The sequence below is a fragment of the Rhinolophus sinicus genome, linkage group LG02 (genome assembly GCF_036562045.2).
Source record: "Rhinolophus sinicus isolate RSC01 linkage group LG02, ASM3656204v1, whole genome shotgun sequence".
NCBI classification, from domain to species: domain Eukaryota; kingdom Metazoa; phylum Chordata; class Mammalia; order Chiroptera; family Rhinolophidae; genus Rhinolophus; species Rhinolophus sinicus.
The window spans coordinates 79,401,417-79,422,728 of record NC_133752.1 but is presented as its reverse complement, the minus strand read 5'-3'; the positions used below and the strand labels follow the sequence as shown (position 1 = coordinate 79,422,728).

At 36.5% G+C, this 21,312-nt stretch overlaps 1 protein-coding gene across 13 annotated transcripts in view; it reads left to right on the top strand.

Moving 5' to 3' along the window:
* Positions 1–21,312, top strand: part of FRYL (FRY like transcription coactivator) — a 236,148-nt gene that overhangs the window by 167,250 nt on the left and 47,586 nt on the right. For 9 of the 13 annotated variants that reach the window (XM_019741013.2, XM_074324663.1, XM_019741016.2 and 6 more), the window contains 14 exons: positions 197–351; positions 670–769; positions 2,056–2,224; positions 5,021–5,280; positions 6,534–6,674; positions 9,726–9,894; positions 12,106–12,190; positions 12,723–12,835; positions 13,811–13,961; positions 14,628–14,731; positions 15,611–15,796; positions 17,187–17,391; positions 18,567–18,688; positions 19,784–19,974. In XM_019741013.2, coding sequence (XP_019596572.2) covers positions 197–351; positions 670–769; positions 2,056–2,224; positions 5,021–5,280; positions 6,534–6,674; positions 9,726–9,894; positions 12,106–12,190; positions 12,723–12,835; positions 13,811–13,961; positions 14,628–14,731; positions 15,611–15,796; positions 17,187–17,391; positions 18,567–18,688; positions 19,784–19,974 — 2,151 coding nt within the window. The remainder of the gene's footprint in view (positions 1–196; positions 352–669; positions 770–2,055; positions 2,225–5,020; positions 5,281–6,533; positions 6,675–9,725; positions 9,895–12,105; positions 12,191–12,722; positions 12,836–13,810; positions 13,962–14,627; positions 14,732–15,610; positions 15,797–17,186; positions 17,392–18,566; positions 18,689–19,783; positions 19,975–21,312) is intronic. The other 4 variants (XM_074324664.1, XM_074324657.1, XM_074324656.1 and 1 more) reach the window with 3 other exon arrangements.

The following is a 21,312-nucleotide window of genomic DNA, read 5'->3' as shown; positions in this document are numbered from 1 at the left end:
AGACTACATTTAATTTACCCATGTCATGTTTTCTGCTGGCTGAATAAAACACGAAGGAGTTGAAAAAAAAGAGACAGAGTTTTGTGATTAAATACAATAATCATATGCACTATGTTATTTTAGTAAAATGTCGGGAAGTAGACACCTATATATAAATATATATAACTCTGTATCCTGGGCAATTTTGTGACCTTAGGTTCATCAGTTGGGCTGTGAAGCAGTTACATTACTGCTGGAGCTGAACCCAGATCAGAGCAACCTGATGTATTGGGCTGTGGATCGATGTTACACAGGTTCGAAGAGGGTGGCAGCTGGCTGCTTTAAAGCCATAGCTAATGTATTCCAGAACAGGTACTCCAGATATTGTGTTTTATATTTCATTTTAGGTTCTTCTTTAAGAAAATATTTTCTTTCAAATTCAGAAATACTAAGAAAGCATTATTTTCTTTCCTTAAGCTCTAACAAAATTTAACCAAAATAGGGATAGTAATCACCATGCATCTGTTGTTGTACCTTTAACTTTCAAAAAACAAAAACAAAAAGCCAGTCACCTCATCGGCGTAGCAGCTGTATGTCTGCACTGCAGCCTTGCCCTTTGTATATCACATTTATTAACTTCCATGAAAGCCAATAAACATTGTTCACCTAACCTGTAAAATTTGTCCCTAGGGATTATCAGTGTGACACAGTGATGCTCCTAAATCTGATACTGTTTAAAGCAGCTGATTCTTCTCGAAGTATCTACGAAGTTGCTATGCAACTTTTACAGGTTTGTAAACAAATGCTAATTAAAATTTTTTTACTCAGGATTTAATGAAGCACGATAATCTATTCTTGCCTCAAAAGTCTACTAATACTCAGCTATTCCTTTTAATAGTAAGGTATGATGTCAATTCCTGATTGTCATTAGAAGTAGAAGACAAAGATGATATGGGTCATTGAAGTCTATAAGTAATATAAACCGTTCAGAAGTGTATTATAGCGGGATTATGTATATTACCCCCACATGCACCTGTGTGCATGTAAGAGTACGTATGAAAATTGAGTGGTTAGGGCCTATGTGTGTGTGACTATTTCTGTTCAACAGATAAGAATGTCAACCGATTTTTTTTTTTTTGAGAACCAAGTGAAAAGTACTTAGCTCTTTTATTGAAAACCTTATATAATTTTTCTTTGTTAGACTGAGAAACATAACCTAGGAAGTTAACTAGCCACGCATGGGTATATCATTATTATACAATACGTAACTAATTGATAATAGGACGAGGTTCTTTACTTTTAACCAAGAGTTAAAAATGGGATTCGCATAGATACTGATTTTTCCAAAGGGTTTGAAGTGGTACCGATGCTGGTGAGGATCATCTTAGGAATTACACCCTAATGTATTTATTAATTAAGAAGAAAGTTCAGTATGGTTTATTTAGTTATATGTTTTCATTTTTATTATCAGGAGCACATTTATAAGTACATGTGAATCTGCAAATGTTTTATAATAAAAATGTTCTAAACTATTTTCTAAAATTAAAAACAGAAGGTTCAGTAGTGTAGTTCTTTACATAGTATAAATGTAATGTCAGAAGAATTTTTACCTTATACTTCACATTTATTCTGTGGTTAACCAAGATCTGTTTGAAGATTTTTTTTTCACTTATACATGTTTTATATAGTCATATTTTTGAACTGGAAAGTGGTAATGTCTTTCAAGTAATTGTATATTAAGTTGCTGTAGTTATTTTCAGACTATGCTACTAACGGAATCATTGCCATTGAACCCAAGCCTTGCAAATAGTTAAAGGTCTTTTGCAAATATTTCTCGGAATTAGAAATTAACATGTGAAATACCTTACTATATATATATACATATATATAGATATGTATATATATATATAGATATAGATATAGATATAGATATATATATATACACACACACACACACACACAACTATATAATTTTTAAACTTGAATGTTTCTTGGGAAAAGGTTTTATTTTTTTAATTATAGCTGAAACCTAGAAGAGCCATAAAATCTTAAATTGGTGGAATTACATTCCTGTAGATCCTGGAACCGAAGATGTTTCGCTATGCTCACAAATTGGAGGTTCAGAGAACAGATGGAGTCCTCAGCCAGCTGTCTCCTCTGCCGCATCTGTACTCTGTTTCATATTATCAGTTGTCTGAGGAATTAGCACGGGCATACCCTGAGCTGACTCTCGCCATATTCTCAGGTATGATCATTTAACTGGTTAGTCGTTTTTCTTTATTAGCAAAAATTTCTAAACTACTTTTAGGAAATTTTAGACGTGTGAAATTTGAGGGTGAATCAAAACAAAACGTGTCTTTATATAGAGATTTTTTTTCTTTAATAAGAACTCTTACTACTGATCTATCATGATATTTAGATGTCTTATTAATGAAGTCTTTATAGGGCTTCTCACTTTTTCTCACTTTGCCTTCCCTTCTCTGCTCCACCCCAGCAAAATAAAAAAAAATAATAAAGTAGGAGGGGGCTTTACATGCAACTTAAACATATTTCTTTAGTAGATACAGAACTTTCTGAATCTTCTAGTATGTGTTTTATCTTGTGTACTGGCCTGCCTTTAAAATAATGCAGGGATTAAAATACAGGTTTCTTTCTGTAAGAAAAACCGCTAAGCACAGGGAAAGGTCCTGCACTGCCTTGAGCAAAACTCCTGCTAGAATCCCACAGTGCTTTCTGGCCCAGTTTCTTGTACTTGGGGCCAACAGATATTCCTGCCAGGGCTTCTGAATTATCAGGGCTATGTGTCAGGCAAGATGTCATATCTGTCTGGGTCTCCCAGGACTCAGATTTAGGACAATTTTGGGGTGTATCGCATTTAACCTTCTGCCTAATGAACACACTATTGTAAGTGCCCCCATAAGGCTTTATCCTTTAACTGAAAAGTTTAAATTATAACACAAAAGACACTCAGCTAGTTTTCAGCTTTCCACCTGCAGCAAGATCTTGTTCTCATCTCAGTACCGGACATGCCCCCAAATTGGTAGCCAGGGGATTACGGGGTTCTGCTGTGGCTCCTTTCTTTCATTTGGGCTCCAGACTTAGTGGCCTTTGCCGCCTTTGGGCATCTTTCCATAGTGCCTATTTCAGCAGGAAACAAAAATGATTTGTTTCCCATCCCTAATTAACCTGGGTGGGGATAAAACAACTTAAATTCTCCTAGCATTCAGTTCTTAAAGTAGTTGACCTGTTTGGTTTGCACTGGTAGATGGCAGCAACCATGCCCCTTCCTTTTTCCTAACTCCCACAGTCCTGACAGCTCTTTCAAGATGGACATGGGTGGTCATCAGTAGAATGTTGTGGCCAGCATGAACACTGATTTTGCTGTTGCTCGGCTTCTTTTAGAGGCTCCTGTACAAAAGCAGAGGAGACCAGCTGGGTCCCAGGGGTCATGGACTCGCTCAGCATGACAGCTGATACCGCCATGACCCAGCTCCCACACACAGTGACTCTTCCCCTGTCAGGATCGCTTCATTCAACTGCTTTCAGAGCTCTAGGTCTAATATTTCAAGCTGGAGGCAACAGTGTTGATGGACTAATGGAAGGGATTCTTATAAAAAGTTAGAATTGAGCATAACTATATGCAAGGCATTGGACTGAGCACTTCATTGAATTTGCACAATAGCTCCATGAGGCAACTACTTCTGTTACCTTCTTTTTACAGAATAATAAATTATGGATCAGCAGTTGACAGGTTGGCCCTAGGTCAGGCAGCTTGTAGATGGTAGAACTGGTGTGTGCAATTCCAGAGCCAAGTTCCAAATCACGGAGCTTCCATGTTCACTCCTTCTACTGAGTAAATAAGTACAAGTAAATATGGACAAAAAGGGGAATTGAAGAGAAAGAAGATTCTTATTTAAAGTGACTTACGGAAATTTAAATAGTATGTAAAGACTCCTGGGCTTTGGAATCAACCTTGTATTTGAATCCTCTGCCACCTGATCTTTGACCTTAGCCAAGTTACTCTGAGTGTGTCCACCTCTTAGGTTTGTCATGAGCATGAAATGAGGTGAATGTAAAAGTAACAGATACATCATAGGAATCTCCCCTAGATAGAACCAAAATATGTGAGATCCTTTATGGGTCATTTTAAATAATCCATGTATAAAAGTTATTTTATCATACAGTTACATTTATTTATTGTGGTAAAAGCACATATTACGCAATTTACCATGTTAATCATTTTAACTACCAATCAGCAGTGTTAAGTATATTTACATTGTTGTGAAATAGATCTCCAAACACATGTCATCCTGCAGAACTGAAACTCTCCCCCTAAACAATGCCTTCCCCTCCCCCCAATCCCTGGTAACCACCATTCTACTTCCCATGTAAGTGGAATCACACAGCATTTGTTTTTATGACTGCCTTATTTTACTTAGCATGATGTCCTCAGTGTTCATCCATGTAGCAAGGGACAGGATTTCCTTCTTTTTTAAGGCTGTATAGTATTCCGTTATGTATACATACCATATTTTGTTCATTCATTCATTCATTCATTCATCCATTGATGGACATTTGAGTTACTTCTTCTTGGCTGTTGTGAATAGAGCAGCTGTGAACATGGATGTGCAAATATGTCTTTGAGACCCTGCTGTCAGTTCTTCTGGACATACAACCAAGAGTGGGGTTGCTAGTTCATAAGGTAGTTCTATTTGTAATTTTTTGAGAATCCATTATACTGTTTCCCATAGTGGCTGCACCATTTTATAATCCTACCAACAGTGCACAAACATTTATTTATCTTAACCACCAAAGGTATTTTATATAAAAAAGTAAGAATGGGAATATATATTAGCTGTTACTTTATGATATCATCAAGGTCAAATTTATTAAGAGGAGAAACAGTACTTACAATTTTTAAACGTAATGAGTAAAATTTGGTTTCCCGTTCTTTAAGGATGAGATGTTGAAATTAATTACACATCAAAGGAAAGCAAAATTATATCATTTATTCCCTCTGTGGGCTTGTTGCTAATTACAGAGATAAGCCAGAGAATTCAGACGGCTCACCCTGCTGGGAGGCAGGTAATGCTGCACTACCTGTTACCGTGGGTCAACAATATCGAGTTGGTAGACTTAAAACCTTTGCCCATCGCAAGGCGACATGATGAAGATGAAGATGATTCCCTAAAAGACCGAGAACTTATGGTGACTAGCAGGCGCTGGTTACGAGGAGAAGGCTGGGGATCCCCACAAGCCACTGCAATGGTTTTGAACAATCTGATGTACATGACAGCAAAGGTAAAATGAGTTTTGTGTTGGTAGTTGCTGCACCGAGTTACTGAGTTAGGAAGAGTAAATAAGGTTCAAAATATATGAGGAGATTAGATATTCCTGTGATGAGCAAACCAAACAAATACCGTGTTTCCCTGAAAGTAAGACCTAGCCGGACAATCAGCTCTAATGCATCCTTTGAAGCAAAAATTAATGTAAGACCCAGTCTTATTTTACTACAATATAAGATCAGGTCTTATATAATATAATGTAATGTAGTATAGTATAGTATAATGTAATATAATTAATGTAATACCCGGTCTTATATCTTACATTATACTATACTATACTATACTATACTATACTATACTATACTTATATTAATTTTTGCTCCAAAAGACACATTAGAGCTGATTGTCCGGCTAGGTCTTATTTTCGGGGAAACACAGTATGCACTATAAATTCCTTTCTCTAGAAAAGTTTTTATCGTATATAAAGCCTTTGAGAGGGGGCTCAAATCGTATGTGGTTACAGTTATGCCCAGCTTAATGACAGGGATTCCTTCCAAGAAATGCATCCTTAGGCAATCTCCTCCTTGTGCAAACATCGGAGTGTGCTTACACGCACCTAGATGGTACCGCCCACTGCACCCCTAGGTATGGTGCAGCCTATTGCTCCCAGGCTACCAGCCTGTACAGCACGTTACTGCACAAAACAACACGAGATTAAATCAAGAACAGGAGAAAAGGCTGCAACCAAGAGGTGCAGTAAACACAAGATGTTTGAGGCTGATGCTGGCATAACACAGCATACTCATTTTTATAAGTAGAAAGAGTATACTCTGACATAATGATAAAAAATATAGTATAGTAAATACATAGACCAGTGACGTAGTCGTTTATTATCATTATCAAGTATTATATACTGTACATAATTATATGTGCTATACTTCTATACAACACACAGTAGGTGTGTTTATACCTGCATCACCACTAACACGTGAGTAATGCGTTGCATTAGGACATTATGACAGTTTCGATGTCACTAGGTGATAGGAATTTTTTAGCTCCATTATAATCTTATGGGACCATCATCGTATATATGGACTGTTGTTGACCAAAACGTCATGTGTAATTATATTTAGATTTGTTGAAAGAAATGATTATTCCTCTAAAGTATTGAAAAGATAAAAGCTTTCTATAAAAACATTCCATAATGTGGTAAGTTTGGTATGTAACAGACAGTCATTACTGAAGTACGTGTTGGGTTTCCTAACATAGTATGGTGATGAACTGGCCTGGTCGGAGATGGAGAATGTGTGGACCACACTTGCAGATGGCTGGCCGAAAAACCTGAAAATAATTTTGCACTTTTTGATCAGCATTTGTGGAGTGAATAGTGAACCAAGCCTCTTGCCTTACGTATGTATTCAGATTCATTTAACTTAAAAAAACATTGTGTGTGTGTGTATATAAATACTATATGAGTGTGTATGTATGTATGCATGTGTGTGTGTATAAATAGTATATGAGTGTGTATATATATGTATGCATGTGTGTAAATAGTATATGTGTGTGTATCTATGTATGCATGTGTGTGTGTGTATATTTATTTGATGGTGTTTTGTAATGTCAGAGTATGGGCATCAGTAGACCCACAGAGGCAAAGTAGGGCCACGATGAGGACAGTCAGGAAATGGCACATAGATTTACTCATTGATTCATTTAATAAATATTATTGGCCAGGCACTCTTGTTACAGGACAGGCGCTCTTCTAGGTTCTGGGCATTATAATCTGATGGATGATACGGACTTTATTTATTCTTTATTATTTCTTAAATGAATAAATCAGTAAGTTAATAAAATGCAGGTATGATAACGTCTGCAAATGAAAATTGCAGAGAATGGAGAGTGAATAACCTCGGAACCACAGATGTGTGGGAGGATAAAAGTTGATATTGGAGAGAAAGTGACATTGAAGTGGAGACCACAAAAATAGTTTGTTAGGCAGGAGCTGGCGTTGGGATATTAGAGCAAGACGGTGAGATCTCAGTGCCTCTAGGATTGTGCCTAACACTTGGGGAAGCAAGGGATAGCCCAGTAAGAGATATACAATGAAGACTTGAACACTCTGGGCCTTCTAGGGAAGGAAGCAATCCTTACATCTCCTCAAGAGAACAATATGAAATGATCAAACATGAAGGTTAGACTCATTATGCACACAAACACATGTGGATATGTAGAAACAGCTGTCAATCACATGGCAGCATCTCCTGAAAGTATGTTCCACAGAAGACTGTGTCTGCACAACGTTGCCCTTGGAGTTCTGACAGATCCCACTTTAAACAAACTATTTAATAGCTTTGCTTGACCCCGCACTTCCCCAGTTAACATGATTACTGAAAGCATTGTTCCTGAAGGCATGTCACCGAGAAGCATTAAGAGCAGCACGGCAGGTGTGTGGCACAGAAGAGCGTGATCCCAGTTTCCTCTCCGACCACATCTGCAAACATTCTTCCTCGGGCTCCCTGCCCATAAGCCATGCTGAGCCCCTCGCTGCCCTGCTCTCACACCAGGCCCACCCACCCCTGGCCCTTTGCACGCATTTTTCCTCTTTTTCCATAAGTACCCATCAAATGTCCATTCTCATGGAGACTTGTGCTGGTCATCCTATCTAAAACTGCAAATGCCCTGCCTCTACACAACACTCTTCTTTTTTCCCTTCCCCTGCTTTGTTGATTTTCCTAGCACTTACCATCATCCATCAGCCATTTTACCTACTTCCTTATTACTTTGGTGTCAGTCAATCCAGTAGATTGTGAGCTCCTTAATAGCAGGGGTTTTTTTTGGCTATTTGGTTCATTGCTATCTTCCCAGAGGCTAGAAAGGTGTCTGGCATTGAGAATGTGCCCACTAATTAGATGAATGAATGAGTGAGTTGGACTGGAACTAGAAACAGGCATAAAGTTATAATTCCAAGAAGCCAAGATGAAATTCGGGTTATAATAACCTGAATTTGGGAGGAATTTGAACCATTTGGGAGGAATTTAAAAGGAGCCATTTTAAAAGACAATAATTTCTTAATTATCATTTCTGAGTCACTTATTATAGGCCAAGCATGACACATGCACTTCATCTACATTATTTCATTTAATTCTCAGAAAAAAATCTGTGAGTTTGGTAAAATCACCACAGTTTTACAGATGAATAGAACAAGGCAGAGAGAAGAGTAGCTTCGTCAAAGCCACACAGCCATTTTGCTGTGCCACTTAATAGAACTGGAATTCCAACCCAGATCTGGGTGTGAAAAGTAGGTGAAAGCTTCATGGAGAAGGCAGTGGAGTTGGGGTGGGGGTAGGGCTCGAAAACTTGACAGGATTGGGGTCGGCAGTGTCAACTCAGAGGTCTTCACAGTCAGAACAAGGCACCAAGGCAGGAATGAACACTGGGATGGTCAGAGGTGACTGAACTTGAGAACAGGGAATTAGCAAGTAGAGCAGGTTGGAGAGATGAAGAGCTGTGTGTCGGAAGTCAGTTATTAGTGGGTAACCGCTTTGAGACTTGGGTATGATATGGTAAAGCTTATTTTAAGATGTCTGTGTCCTTGTTCCAGTTCTGGATTTGGGGGTGGGGGGTGGGAAGGGGGCTGAGATTCTGTATTTCTAGCAAGTTCCTGGGTGATGCCTACGCTGACAGGACCACATTTTGAGTAGGAAGGGTTAAAAGGATGGAGAAAGATACATATAATGCATATAACTGAAATTTTTCTCTTTTTTTCACTTATTCAACTCATCCTATGTACTAGTTATTTTTAAAGTGCTTCATATATCTTAACTTATTTATCTTAACTTATTTAATCCTAATGAATGAAGAATGCAGTGGGTGCTATTGTCCCCATTTTGCAGAATGGAAAACTTTCCAGATCATACAGCTAGTAAGTGTTAGATCTGCATTCCAATCCAGTTTGTAGTTTTGGGTTCCAGTTTCATTCTACATACTTGCTCTTAATCACCGCTCTACACTGCTGGGTTGAATATAGAGAATGGGAAGGCAAAATAAAAGATAAATCCTGGGCTTGAAGGCTGCCTGACTAAAAATAAGAGGAAAAGGTGGGGTAATAGTAACTGAAATCTTTTCCGTTAGAAATAGAAACTGATTTATAGAAAAGCAATTATCTTTTGCTTTTCTTTAAAAAGGAAAAATGTGAAAATGTAAAAGGAAGAAGATAATGTTGTGGAAACTGTTAATATATTCAGGTCATCCTAATAAGATATAGTGTTGAGGGTTAGAGGGAGGACAGTATTTATAAAGCTGATTAATGTCTTATTGCTGATCAATGTTATAATCAAATATAAATTGTGTTTATTCATCTACCAATTAAAATTGAACTTACTGTGATAAAATTTTTCTCAAGACAAATTTATGAAATAAAAATTTTGCTTTTTCTTTTCTGAATGATTTCTTTCGTGACAGGTGAAGAAAGTTATTGTATATTTAGGTAGAGACAAAACAATGCAGTTGCTAGAAGAACTAGTGAGTGAACTACAGCTGACCGATCCTGTCAGTTCAGGAGTCACTCACATGGATAATCCCCCATATTATCGCATCACTTCCAGCTATAAAATCCCTTCTGTCACCTCAGGTGAGATGTTATATAAAACTGATTACTTTGTCTTAAAAGTGAAGCTTTACCTAATTGTGTATTTTAGCAAGCGTTTGCTTTAAACATCATCATCAAGAAAAAAGCAAGCATGAATCATGTATGGTGATTAACTTGACAAGACTTCGTAATCCCTCATAGGAGTAAAGAAATTTGACAGTGTACTTAATATTATAGAGGGAAACATTTATATACTTATTCAGAGTGGGAATATCCTTATATAACTAATGCATTTTTTAATGAATATAATTAGTATGTTAAATATAGAAAACGCTTATTGAAATTACTCCATAATTTTATATTATTTTAGCATATATTACACATAGTATCCAATTATGTGAGTGTATATACTTATGTGTATACATAAAATTATTACAATATTTTGAGTTGAAGAAACTATGTCCCTGAGGGAATAACTTCCATTGAAAACTGATATAATATCTGGGCTTTGTAGATTAAATTTTTATGAAATACTTTGTCACTCAGTTTATATTAAACGTTTTGGGCATGTTAATAACATCTGTATAATTAGAAATCTTTTTAATTATATCTTTGTAATTTATTTTTTGTTATGTATCTATCTCTTAGCCTTTTTGTTCTACTTTCTAGGGGATTTCTAATAATCTATTGAATCTTTCATATCTGTGAGAATGATTTTAATTCCAGAGTGTTTTATTATTATTATTATTATTATTATTATTATTAGAATTTCTTTAGGAATGTTCTCTTCATGTTTCATGGTTGAACTATCTTCTTCTACATCTGATATAAAGTTTTCTTTTCCCAGCAAAAGTTCCTGTTTTTTCAGTAGTGCTATTTGCTTTGATTTGTCTTAGCAAAAGCCTGCCAATTCTAGAAATATTACCATCTGCGACCACATAGATGGGCCTAGAGGGTATTATGCTAAGTGCAGTAAGTCAGACAAAGACAAATACCATACGATTTTACTTACATGTGGAATCTAAAGAACAAAATAAACAAACAAACAAAACAGAAATAGACTCATAGATACAGAGAACAAACTGATGGTTGCCAGATGGGAGAGCGGTTGGGGGGCTGGGTGAAAAAGGGGAAGGGACTAAAAAGGACAAATTGGTAGTTACAAAATAGTCACAGAATGTAAAGTACATCATAGGGAATATAGTCAATAACATTGTAATAACTATGTATAGGGCCAGGTGATTTATTGGTGGGATCACTTCATAAATTATATTAATGTCCAACCATTATGTTGTACACTTGAAACTAATATAATGTTGAATGTCAACTGTTAACTAAAAAATAAAAAATGAAACAAAAAATAAATTTCTTAAAAATTGTTAAAAGCCTACCAATTCTAGGTCTTTCTTTTCATAAAGAGTTGATTGGATTTTCTGTATGGAACTTGTTGACTTTGTCATTTGTTGTACAATGATCTCATTGACATAAAAATCTATAGGTCTTTTCTCTTGGACTAATCAATTTCCCAGAGAAAACTCTACGAGTCATATGCCTGAAGTAGAGGGTGTAGGGGTGGGTGTGTGTGCGTGTGTGTGCGCAAATGCACATAATACACACACATACACACACACCAGTCTTCAAGCCCTCTGGTAGCCCTATAGATTAAGAAGGTTGCAGGGGATACAATCTCAAATTTTAGTATGTATGTTTTCATTTAATCTCCCTATTCTCAGTGAAGTACCTCCTCCTTCAATTGGACATAGTGTGCCCTAGTTGAGAAATCTGATTTAGTTTCATCAGAAAAGACTTTTGGGAGTGGAGAGAGAGAGAGCTACCCAATTCAAAGAAGCAAAGGGGTAGATCATAGGACCACCTACTTCTGAAATAGATTTTCAACTAATCTTGCCATTTTTAGCACCACTTTCAACCGCTACTTCCAGAGGTACTTGATGCCACTAATTCCTGAACCTTTTGAACTTGCAACAATATAGATATGAAACCTTCTTGGTTTCCCCCACTACCAGCTTAGGTTTCAGCCTTCTTAACACTTATTACTTACTTGTCCATTTGTTTTCCAAGATCCAAAATTTTGTTGCTGTTGTCTCCTTTCCCTCTTGATCATTATGAGTACATTCCTTTCTAAAAATTACTTTGCTCTCATTTTAGTGGAGTTTAGATATCTCTAGTTTGATGTCTTTTGTTCTTACTGCATTATTCCAGGATTTAAATGTACTGTTTTATTTCTGACTACAGGAACTACTTCCAGCAGCAATACAATGATAGCTCCCACAGATGGCAATCCTGATAATAAGCCGATAAAAGAGAGTATTGAAGAGAAGTAAGTACTTCTCGGTTCTTCATTAGCATTTGAGTTTAACACATACTGATTGTCATCAGAATAAATGATAATTTTTGCATTGGAATGTATATTTTATTGTGTTAGAGTTCTAGTGACAAAGTATGTTTCCATTTTGGAAATTCTCCACATGAACTGTTTCATCATTTAAGATGCTAACATGCTAGATTCTTTTACAGGCCCTGATGGATGAGTGGGTGGCGTATGGTCAGTCACCTTTTGTGTTGCTTACATTTTTACTTATCTGAATGAACATTTACTCTGTGGGTTTTACGTAAAAGAGGTTTCACTAGAACATTATTACCACAACAGTTTAAGAAAAATCTGCAGGTAGAAATAATTGACTTAAAAGCTTAAGCTTTTGAATTGTAAGGTGGAATTAACATATAGCAGAGTAAACTTTTGTTAATATTTTTTGCATGCTGTGTTCTTTTTTGAGCATAGAAAGTGAGACCTGCAGTACAAATGCCATTTTACTGTGAACTGTGACTAATGACAATGATCATTTTCGTAGCTATGTGCACCTTGACATCTACGGAGGACTAAACAGTCATTTAAATCGTCAACATCACAGACTAGAATCTCGATACAGTAGCAGCTCTGGAGGATCTTATGAAGAAGAAAAAAGTAATAAATTCCAAACGTTTTTTTTTTTTAATAACTACAGTGGGCGAGGTGTACTATTAATTGTATTAATGCTAGTAAATACATTTTTTCCCAATAAATTGTGTTTAAGAAGAGTCTTTAACTGCCACTAGTGGTGTTCCAACATAATCTGAAATGTCTTGATTTTAAGAAGAAACGTTAAGTGGGGGAAATTTGTTTTAAAAGCTCGGTTCCCTATGGATAAATCCAAAGGAACTTAAGAATTGGTTCATAGAAAGCATCATAGAACAGGCGCTGGCAACGGGATGCTTTTTTGAACAGGTTTGCTCTTTCTCCATGCATTCATGTTTTACCAGAAAGTTCTCCCTTGCAATTGCAAAGTGAATAATCTACCCACGTTTGCTCTAATACTGAGGTGGTATAAAATAGAAACACAGGCCTTCGCTTCAGACTTGGAAGGGACCTTGAAGATAATCTGGTCCAATCTCCTCATTTTGCACATGATGGAACTGAGGTCCAGAGAGGTTAAGTGACTTACCCACGTCACACAGAATTCATATTTCCTGATGGCGTTTTTTACTGCACCCTGCAGCCCCACTGCGGTAGAGCAGATTTCCTTTTAAGATGGGTTTGTGTTGGCCCTATCTCAGGAAATTTAGATTTGAGTAACTACCAGAAAGCCCTTGTTACAAGGCAGCTTCACCTATAATGTGGTCTCATGTCTTGGACATCAATTGTGGAATCATAATGAAGTGCTAATGCAGTTTTGCTTTGAGATCTAAAGGATGGAACCTGAATTGATACCTCTTTTTCTCTCTGATTTGCTTAATTTGATAATATTCGTACCCAGGTCTTCCTAGCAAACATATGTCAAAATGATGGGAAATTATTTTTATCACTTTCCAATGCTATATACATAGTCGGTGTCTTACTAGAGTTTGCTTATATTGGCAGAAAGTAGATGGTGTAGAAAATGAGATCATTTTATTTTGATAGGTGATTCAATGCCACTTTATTCTAATTGGCGACTGAAAGTGATGGAGCATAATCAAGGAGAGCCACTGCCCTTCCCACCAGCTGGAGGCTGCTGGTCGCCACTGGTGGATTACTTGCCTGAAACATCATCACCTGGATTACCTCTTCACAGGTGGACTACAGCGTCATTCCTATTTCATACCAGCCAAATTCTGCTTAATCCTTTCAGCTTTCTGTATGCTATCTGACGTCACAGAATAAAAGCAATCTTCTTTCATTAGATACTGCAACACATTAGGTCGATGTGTTTACATTTCCAGGAATCTGAAAACTCAGAATTCTAACTGTTTACCATTAATATTATTAAATCTAATTGTGCTGCTGCTTTTCTGGGTGTCTGGCATAGTTACTTGACCTTTCTGGGACCCAGTTACTACATCTGGAAAAATATTATTTTATGGTAGTAGGCACTATTATTTCGAATTGAGCTAAACTGCATTTTACCTAACAGGATCACAGTAGAACAGTTACTGCATTTCTTTCAGTTTATTCATGTACCAAACATGTACTGAACACCTACTATGTGGCAAGCAGTGTGCTAGGTGTTAGGGTTGCAGATGAAGAAAATATGGCCCTTGACTTCAAGGAGCCCTTAGCAGATATATTTTTTTCTAAAACTATCACTTAATGGTTTCTTCGGCTATATTTCTTTTCTTCTATTTTTCTTGAAAAATTGTATTTTTCCATAAAATACAATCCAAAGTCTTGAAGTAATTTGCATAAGATTTTATCTAGGTTTCCACTAGTAAATAATTAATACTACGCTTATTTGTCATAGGTGTAACATAGCCGTGATCCTTCTGACTGACCTGATCATTGATCATAGTGTGAAGGTGGAATGGGGAAGCTACCTCCATCTTCTTCTTCATGCAATTTTTATAGGTAATAAATATCTAATTCTTTCATTTTATATTTTTATGATAATTTAAAGGCACTGTGGTTTTAATAAAGTTTCTGCGTGTTTCTGTTCCTGTTTTTTTCTATGTTATTTCCATAAAACTTTTTACTATAATACATGTGGTCCAGTGGGGGTGATTCCCAGTCTGTCTTGTAACCATATGCAAGTCAATCCCCATTCCTGTTCCTATCTTATGGTCCCTCCCACATACACACAAACACACATATCCTGTAGCAGGAAAAATTCTGTAGCTGTAGCAAGAATAATTTACCTCTGGGGGTGGAAACTTTCAGGATAAATGGAAAATTGAAATGGGTTGAGTGTTTCCCAAAAGAGTTGAATTGTGGACAGTCTGATTATTACAGCTGAAACTCCATGGTGCCTTCTGCAACAAATGTGGCATCCATCACATCAGCAATACCTTGTATGGTTGTCTCCTTGGTGTCCGGAAGCAAGTCAAGATAGCCTTCTTCTCCTAAGTTTTCCTGATGTGCATACTTACATATGTATTACTTCATTCCTTTGGTAATCAGACATCTACTGACTTTCTATTCGTGCTAGGCACAAAAATGCCCACCTTTTTAAAGTTCATTTACTTGTAGTATTATGTAGCAATTTCTAAGAGATGAGTAAAGTTTAGACATAAAACCCGTTGCAAATTTATCTTGATTGTCCCTAGTACTACAGGACAGTAGGCTATTGTAAAAATGTACACAGACTGTAGGCCAAGAAAACTGTATGTAGTATGTCATCTTCCACAAAATAGTTTACATAACTTCTGCATGTCTTTAAAATATGAGTTTGGTAGCATGGATTCTCATTATTTCTCTTCACTGATGATTATTTTCTACTGTTCCTTTTAGGGTTTGACCACTGCCACCCTGAGGTGTATGAACATTGCAAACGCCTGCTTCTGCACTTATTAATAGTAATGGGATCCAACAGTAACATCCGAACTGTTGCTTCTGTCCTTCTCAGGAACAAGGAGTTTAACGAGCCCAGGGTGCTCACAGTCAAACAAGTTGCACACTTAGATTATACTTTCACAGGTACTTGCTTTAACAGTATAATTTGAAAGTGGAATCATAATTAATGTGCAATCGTGCAGTTGTGAAAATTAAATAAATAAAACTTGAAATACTAGAGTACATTTTTTTAAATGTAATTGACATTATTTATTGACCAGTAAAAGGAATTCAATTTGGAGTATTTGAGTCTGTATTGTCTTTAAGGATCTTTGTAAAAAAATTTAAAGTTCTGAACATGTAAGCTGAAGGTAGAATGAGAGTGCTTAATTTATTAAGCACTAGTTCTGAAAAAGATGTTGAACTTTATTAGAGTCCTTCTAATCCAAAATCTGAAAAATGGACAAAGGAAGAAATTCAGGGTTTTTTTATTCACTTCATTATATTTACTGCATTTAAAATGTTACACATTTTTGAAGTATAGTAAGTTTCAAATTACACATTTTGAAGTAGTGAGGTCCAAATTAAGGAAACTTAATATAAAATTTATTTCACTGTTGGTGTGAATTTTTTCTTTTCTTTTTTTACTTTGTAAGTTATGTTCACTTCTTTTCTAATAGCCGTAACTTATTCCATTCTTCAGTACCCTCAGGTTAATAATAGATAATTTAGAAAAGTAATTGTTTTGAAAAATTGAAATAAAATTATTTTTCTTCCTAATCGTACAATGTCAGATACGGGGTTAAGGAATTTTAAAGTTGCTTAGTTGAAACCATGTTATTTACTTACTTAATACCCTATAGTTAATTAAAAAAACCCAAACAGTTGTTAGGAAACTTACTCACCTTTTAAAACTATGATTAAAAGATAAATGGAATAAAGTTTACTGCCTTTTTTATGTTAAAGCATCTTATTCAAAATCCATAGTTTGTTGTTTGTTTTTAAGGCCTCTTTTGCCATTTTGTAAATATGGGCATTAGTAATAACCTTTAAAATTATTTAATAATTGACATATGTAAATATTGCAAATAGACTTTGAAATTGCCCTTCTTTAAGTAAAATGAAGCAACAAGTATAGAATCCTTTCCATAAAAAATTGAAAATCAGTTCACATCATAGAAATGTGATTGAGTTAATTAATAAATGTTGAGGAAATACACCAAAATATTGGGAAACTGCCACTTTCGCCTTTCTTCAGCAGATGGCAGCAGAGAACTGCAAAGTAAATCCAAATAGTTAAGTTTTAATATTATAATAGCCCGTGAAACAGTGTAGGGGGTGGAGGCGTGGGGGGCTCACTTGATGTAATTTGGTGCTTATGAGGCTCCAGCAGAAGGAGCACTGATTTGTGTCAGCTAGCACTGACAGAGTCCCTCACATGTCCAATATAACCTGTAAGGGACGATAGTTCAGTTCTTTAAATGTTGTGAGAGATTCTTTTGTTCTGGTATTCATGACAGTCTGTCTCTTTCAGCAGGTGTTAGTGATTTTATACCAGATTACCAGCCCTCCCCTATGACTGACTCAGGGCTTAGCTCAAGTTCTACCTCTTCTAGTATCAGTTTAGGAAATAACAGCGCGGCCATTTCCCATCTTCACACCACTATCCTCAACGAGGTCGACATCTCAGTAGAGCAGGATGGAAAAGTCAAAACCCTCATGGAGTTCATTACCTCAAGGTAATATTTGCCGCTCTTACCATTCCAGCGACATACATGTGTTAGGTCGTTCTTTCATTTGTCAGCTACCGCAAACCCTATTTTTTTTCTGAAGTGCCATTGATTTGAAATATGCAGGTTTATATTGTGCAATATTTAGAAAATTATGGTGCCACCAGAGACTCTTCTTTTGCACTCACACCGTTATACCTGAGAAGGACTTTAATTGTGTCTGGATACCAAGTGCCCAAAGAGAATACTGTATTTTCTAAATACTTATTCCACTTTGATTAGCTACTTCACCAATCAGTCAATCATCAAATATTTATTAATGGTCTACTTTTTGTAAGGCACCATAAAAGAAGAAACATAGATGGGGAGAAAAGGGCTGGTGTTCCACAGCAAGAGCAAAATCTCAGGGGTATGAGAAAACAAAGTGTGTTAGGAAGTGGTGAATAATCCAGTCTGGCTGTAATGCTGAGGAAAGAGAGTTTCTAGACAAGAAAGCTTAGGAGAATTCAAACTGGAGGAGCATGACGCCTAGGTCATAGACTATAGATCTCTTATCTTTCAAGAAAGACGTTATTGAAAATCGTTGAGCTGAATGGGGAAGGTAGAAGACAATAATTAAATATGTTGGTAAAATCAGCCTCACAGCAATGTACAGGATGCAAGGGAGTGGAGGCGGCGTTACCACATAAAAGGTTGTCCGAGCACTTTGGGCTTAACCCTTATTAATCAAGCTGGTGGCTTTAAGAATGCAAAGGCAGAGCATCAACAGGACATTATCATGTTAAACTTTCCCTGTAGTTTTCACTAGTAAATTATTGTCTTTGCATTATAATCTAAATACAGTCTGTCCTCTACAAATTATGTTTTGACCTGTAACCACATAGGCTGTAACTACTATTCTTGTCAATTGGCAAAATTTGTCATCTTTTCCTATTACCTCAGAGAATTTGACTGTAATGATGGAAGACTGAAATTATATGTAACCTGGATATTCCCTTACCTGCTATAACTCATTATTTATCCATGTACAAATAATAAGGGTAGGTGTGTGACTGTGTGACGTGCTGTTTGATTTATTCAACTACTATCCTTTCTAATTGCAAAGGTGCATCTTAGGCTAGTGTGGGTAAAACAGTGAATATATGCTAGAAACCAAGGGAATCATATCTGTTCTCTGTTTGCAGAAAAAGAGGGCCCCTTTGGAACCATGAGGATGTTTCTGCCAAGAATCCTAGCATAAAGAGTGCTGAGCAGTTAACTACATTTTTGAAACATGTGGTTTCTGTTTTTAAGCAGTCAAGCTCAGGTATCTTTCAATAAATATTTCAGATAATATTTACTTTCCATGAGATATTTTAATATGTAGAAATGTTTAGCAAAAAAAATGGTTTGTTTTTGCTGATAATCTTTAGCAAAAAAGAAAAAGTTGGCAGTCGGTATGTCTAAAATGAAAAGTTTTAGACAGGTTTCCTTTTTTTAAACTTGTTAGTGATAATACAGAGGGTGCCAAAAAAATTATACACAGTTTAAGAAAGGAAAAAACTATTGCAATTGTAATACTCAATATATACCAATGACAAAAGATGAATACAAGTCACGTTTGACTTCTGCAATTAAAAGACGTGCTCAAAGTGGTTACCATCAGCGTCCAGACACTTCTGATTACGGCAAACTACTGCTTGAGCAACGTTGACCAAAGTGTCCACTTGTATACATTTTTTTGGCACCCTCAGTAGGTTTGTTTTGTTTGAAAAAAAAATTAAGTTATTACTTAAAAATAAGAAAGCAGCTAGTGACATTCTGGTGTTCTTAGTTTTATATATGATGGTATCATAAAATGACAATACAACTGTGTAAAATGAAAAAATTACATTAAAGAACATATGTAGAGGTGACAAACTTAAAAATTCTTTTTAGACAGGTATAGCCTAGCCTTCTGTGATTTAAAATTTAACCATTCTGAAAATTGTAGTAAAAATGTATGTGTCTAAAGCATTGGTTCTTAGCTAGGGGTAGTTTTGCCCCTCAGGATGTTTGACAATGTGTGGACACATTTGTGTCACAATTGGGGGGCAGGGGCAAGTGGTTAATAGTGGTATATAGTTGGGGAGAGGCCAGGGACGCTGCTGAACATGTATACTGCACAGGACAGCCCTCACAGCAGAGCATGATCTGGCTAAAGTAATCTCAAGGATTACTTCCCTGGAGATAAGAATAAAGAATTGTCTAAAATGCAGATCGCGTTCAATGAAAAGAATAAGCATTGACTCATAACATTTGAGTGCCTACCTAGTTTTGTAGGTACTGTGCTGGGCACTGGGTTTTAAATGGTTAGCCTCTGCTTGTAACCCCTAGATTCAGAAAAATAAGAACCATCTGTTATTTCCTCTTTTTTTCACAGAAGGAGTTCATTTGGAACATCATCTTAGTGAGGTTGCCCTGCAAACAGCACTTTCTTGTTCTTCTCGGCACTATGCCGGGAGATCCTTTCAGATTTTCAGGGCCCTAAAGCAGCCTCTTTCTGCAACTACACTTTCCGATGTTCTCTCCAGACTTGTGGAAACTGTAGGGGACCCAGGAGAAGATGCACAGGTATTTCATTAAATTACCTCAGCAGTTATTGAGCATCTACTTGTAGTCAGGGACTTAGTGCTCAATGTAGGTTGTTATAAGTAGAGCAAGATCATGGTCATGTAGGATTATTTATGTCAGCTATGAACAAGTAGGCAAAGAATTAAAGTTTTTAAATTAATATTTAATAACATATTAATCAAATGAAATAGTGACTACTAGAGAAAGCTTTACATTTACACACACACACACACACACACACACACACACACACACACACAGAGCCCTGGATATTATCCGGGGATGACAACAAAGTAAAAGAGATAAGAAGGTAAATTTAAATGTAAAATAGAATATTGAATTTCATTTTCTAAGATAAATTAAGTGAAATGTTGCAGTAGAAAACTTAACTCTGTACAGATGAATGATTTTATTGACACTGTTACAGACACTGGACATACAGCAGTGGATAAGACAAAGTTTCTGGGATTCTGGCGCTCACATTGTGTTGGGGAAGTAAGCCTTAATCCACCAGTAATACATAACACAATTTTACTTAGAGATAAATGCTGTGAAAATATTAAGGTAGAGTAACGGGTTCAAGAATGATGGGAAAGAAGGAGTAGTTTTATATGTGATCTTCAGAGAAGGTGATTTTTGAACACATACCTAAGTGACTCCTGTGAGATTCTGGGGAAGAACATTTTCGGCAAAGGGACATGTACTAACAAGTACAAAGGCCCTGAGACAGAAGCAATAGGCTTTTTCAAGGAAAATCAGGCAAACTGCTGTGTCTAGAGTATATTGGATGGAGGTATCATATGCAGGAGATTGATGAGGTTTGCAGGCCTAGATCGTGTGAGATTTAATAGGCTCTGGTGAGAGGTGGGGTTTTACTCTGAATTGATCGGGAACCACCCAAAGGGTTTGAGAGGAGAGTGATAGGTACAATTTGCTTTTCAAAAATTCACTCTGGTAGGTCGGGTGGAGTTCTTAGGAGGGCAAGAGTGAAAGCAAAGTGGTGTCAGTTTAGAGGTGATTGTAAGAGTTCTGATTGAAATGGTGGTAGCTTAGGTTAAGGGAAGCTATGGAGACAAGAGAAAGAGGATCAGATTTAGGATATATTTTTAAAATAATATTTTTCAAGACTTACTGATAGATTCGGTTTAGATGTGAGAGAAAGAAATGAGGATGGCTCCCAGATTTCTGGCCTAAGCAATTTTGGGTGACTTGTGGTGCCATTATAATCAATTTATACCATTAGTTTGATGAGTTTTCATCAGCAAGATCTTGTTGCTCAAGAGTTTAATCATTTTGTAATGTTAATGTGGAGTGTGTTCTATTTTTAAATCTCATCAG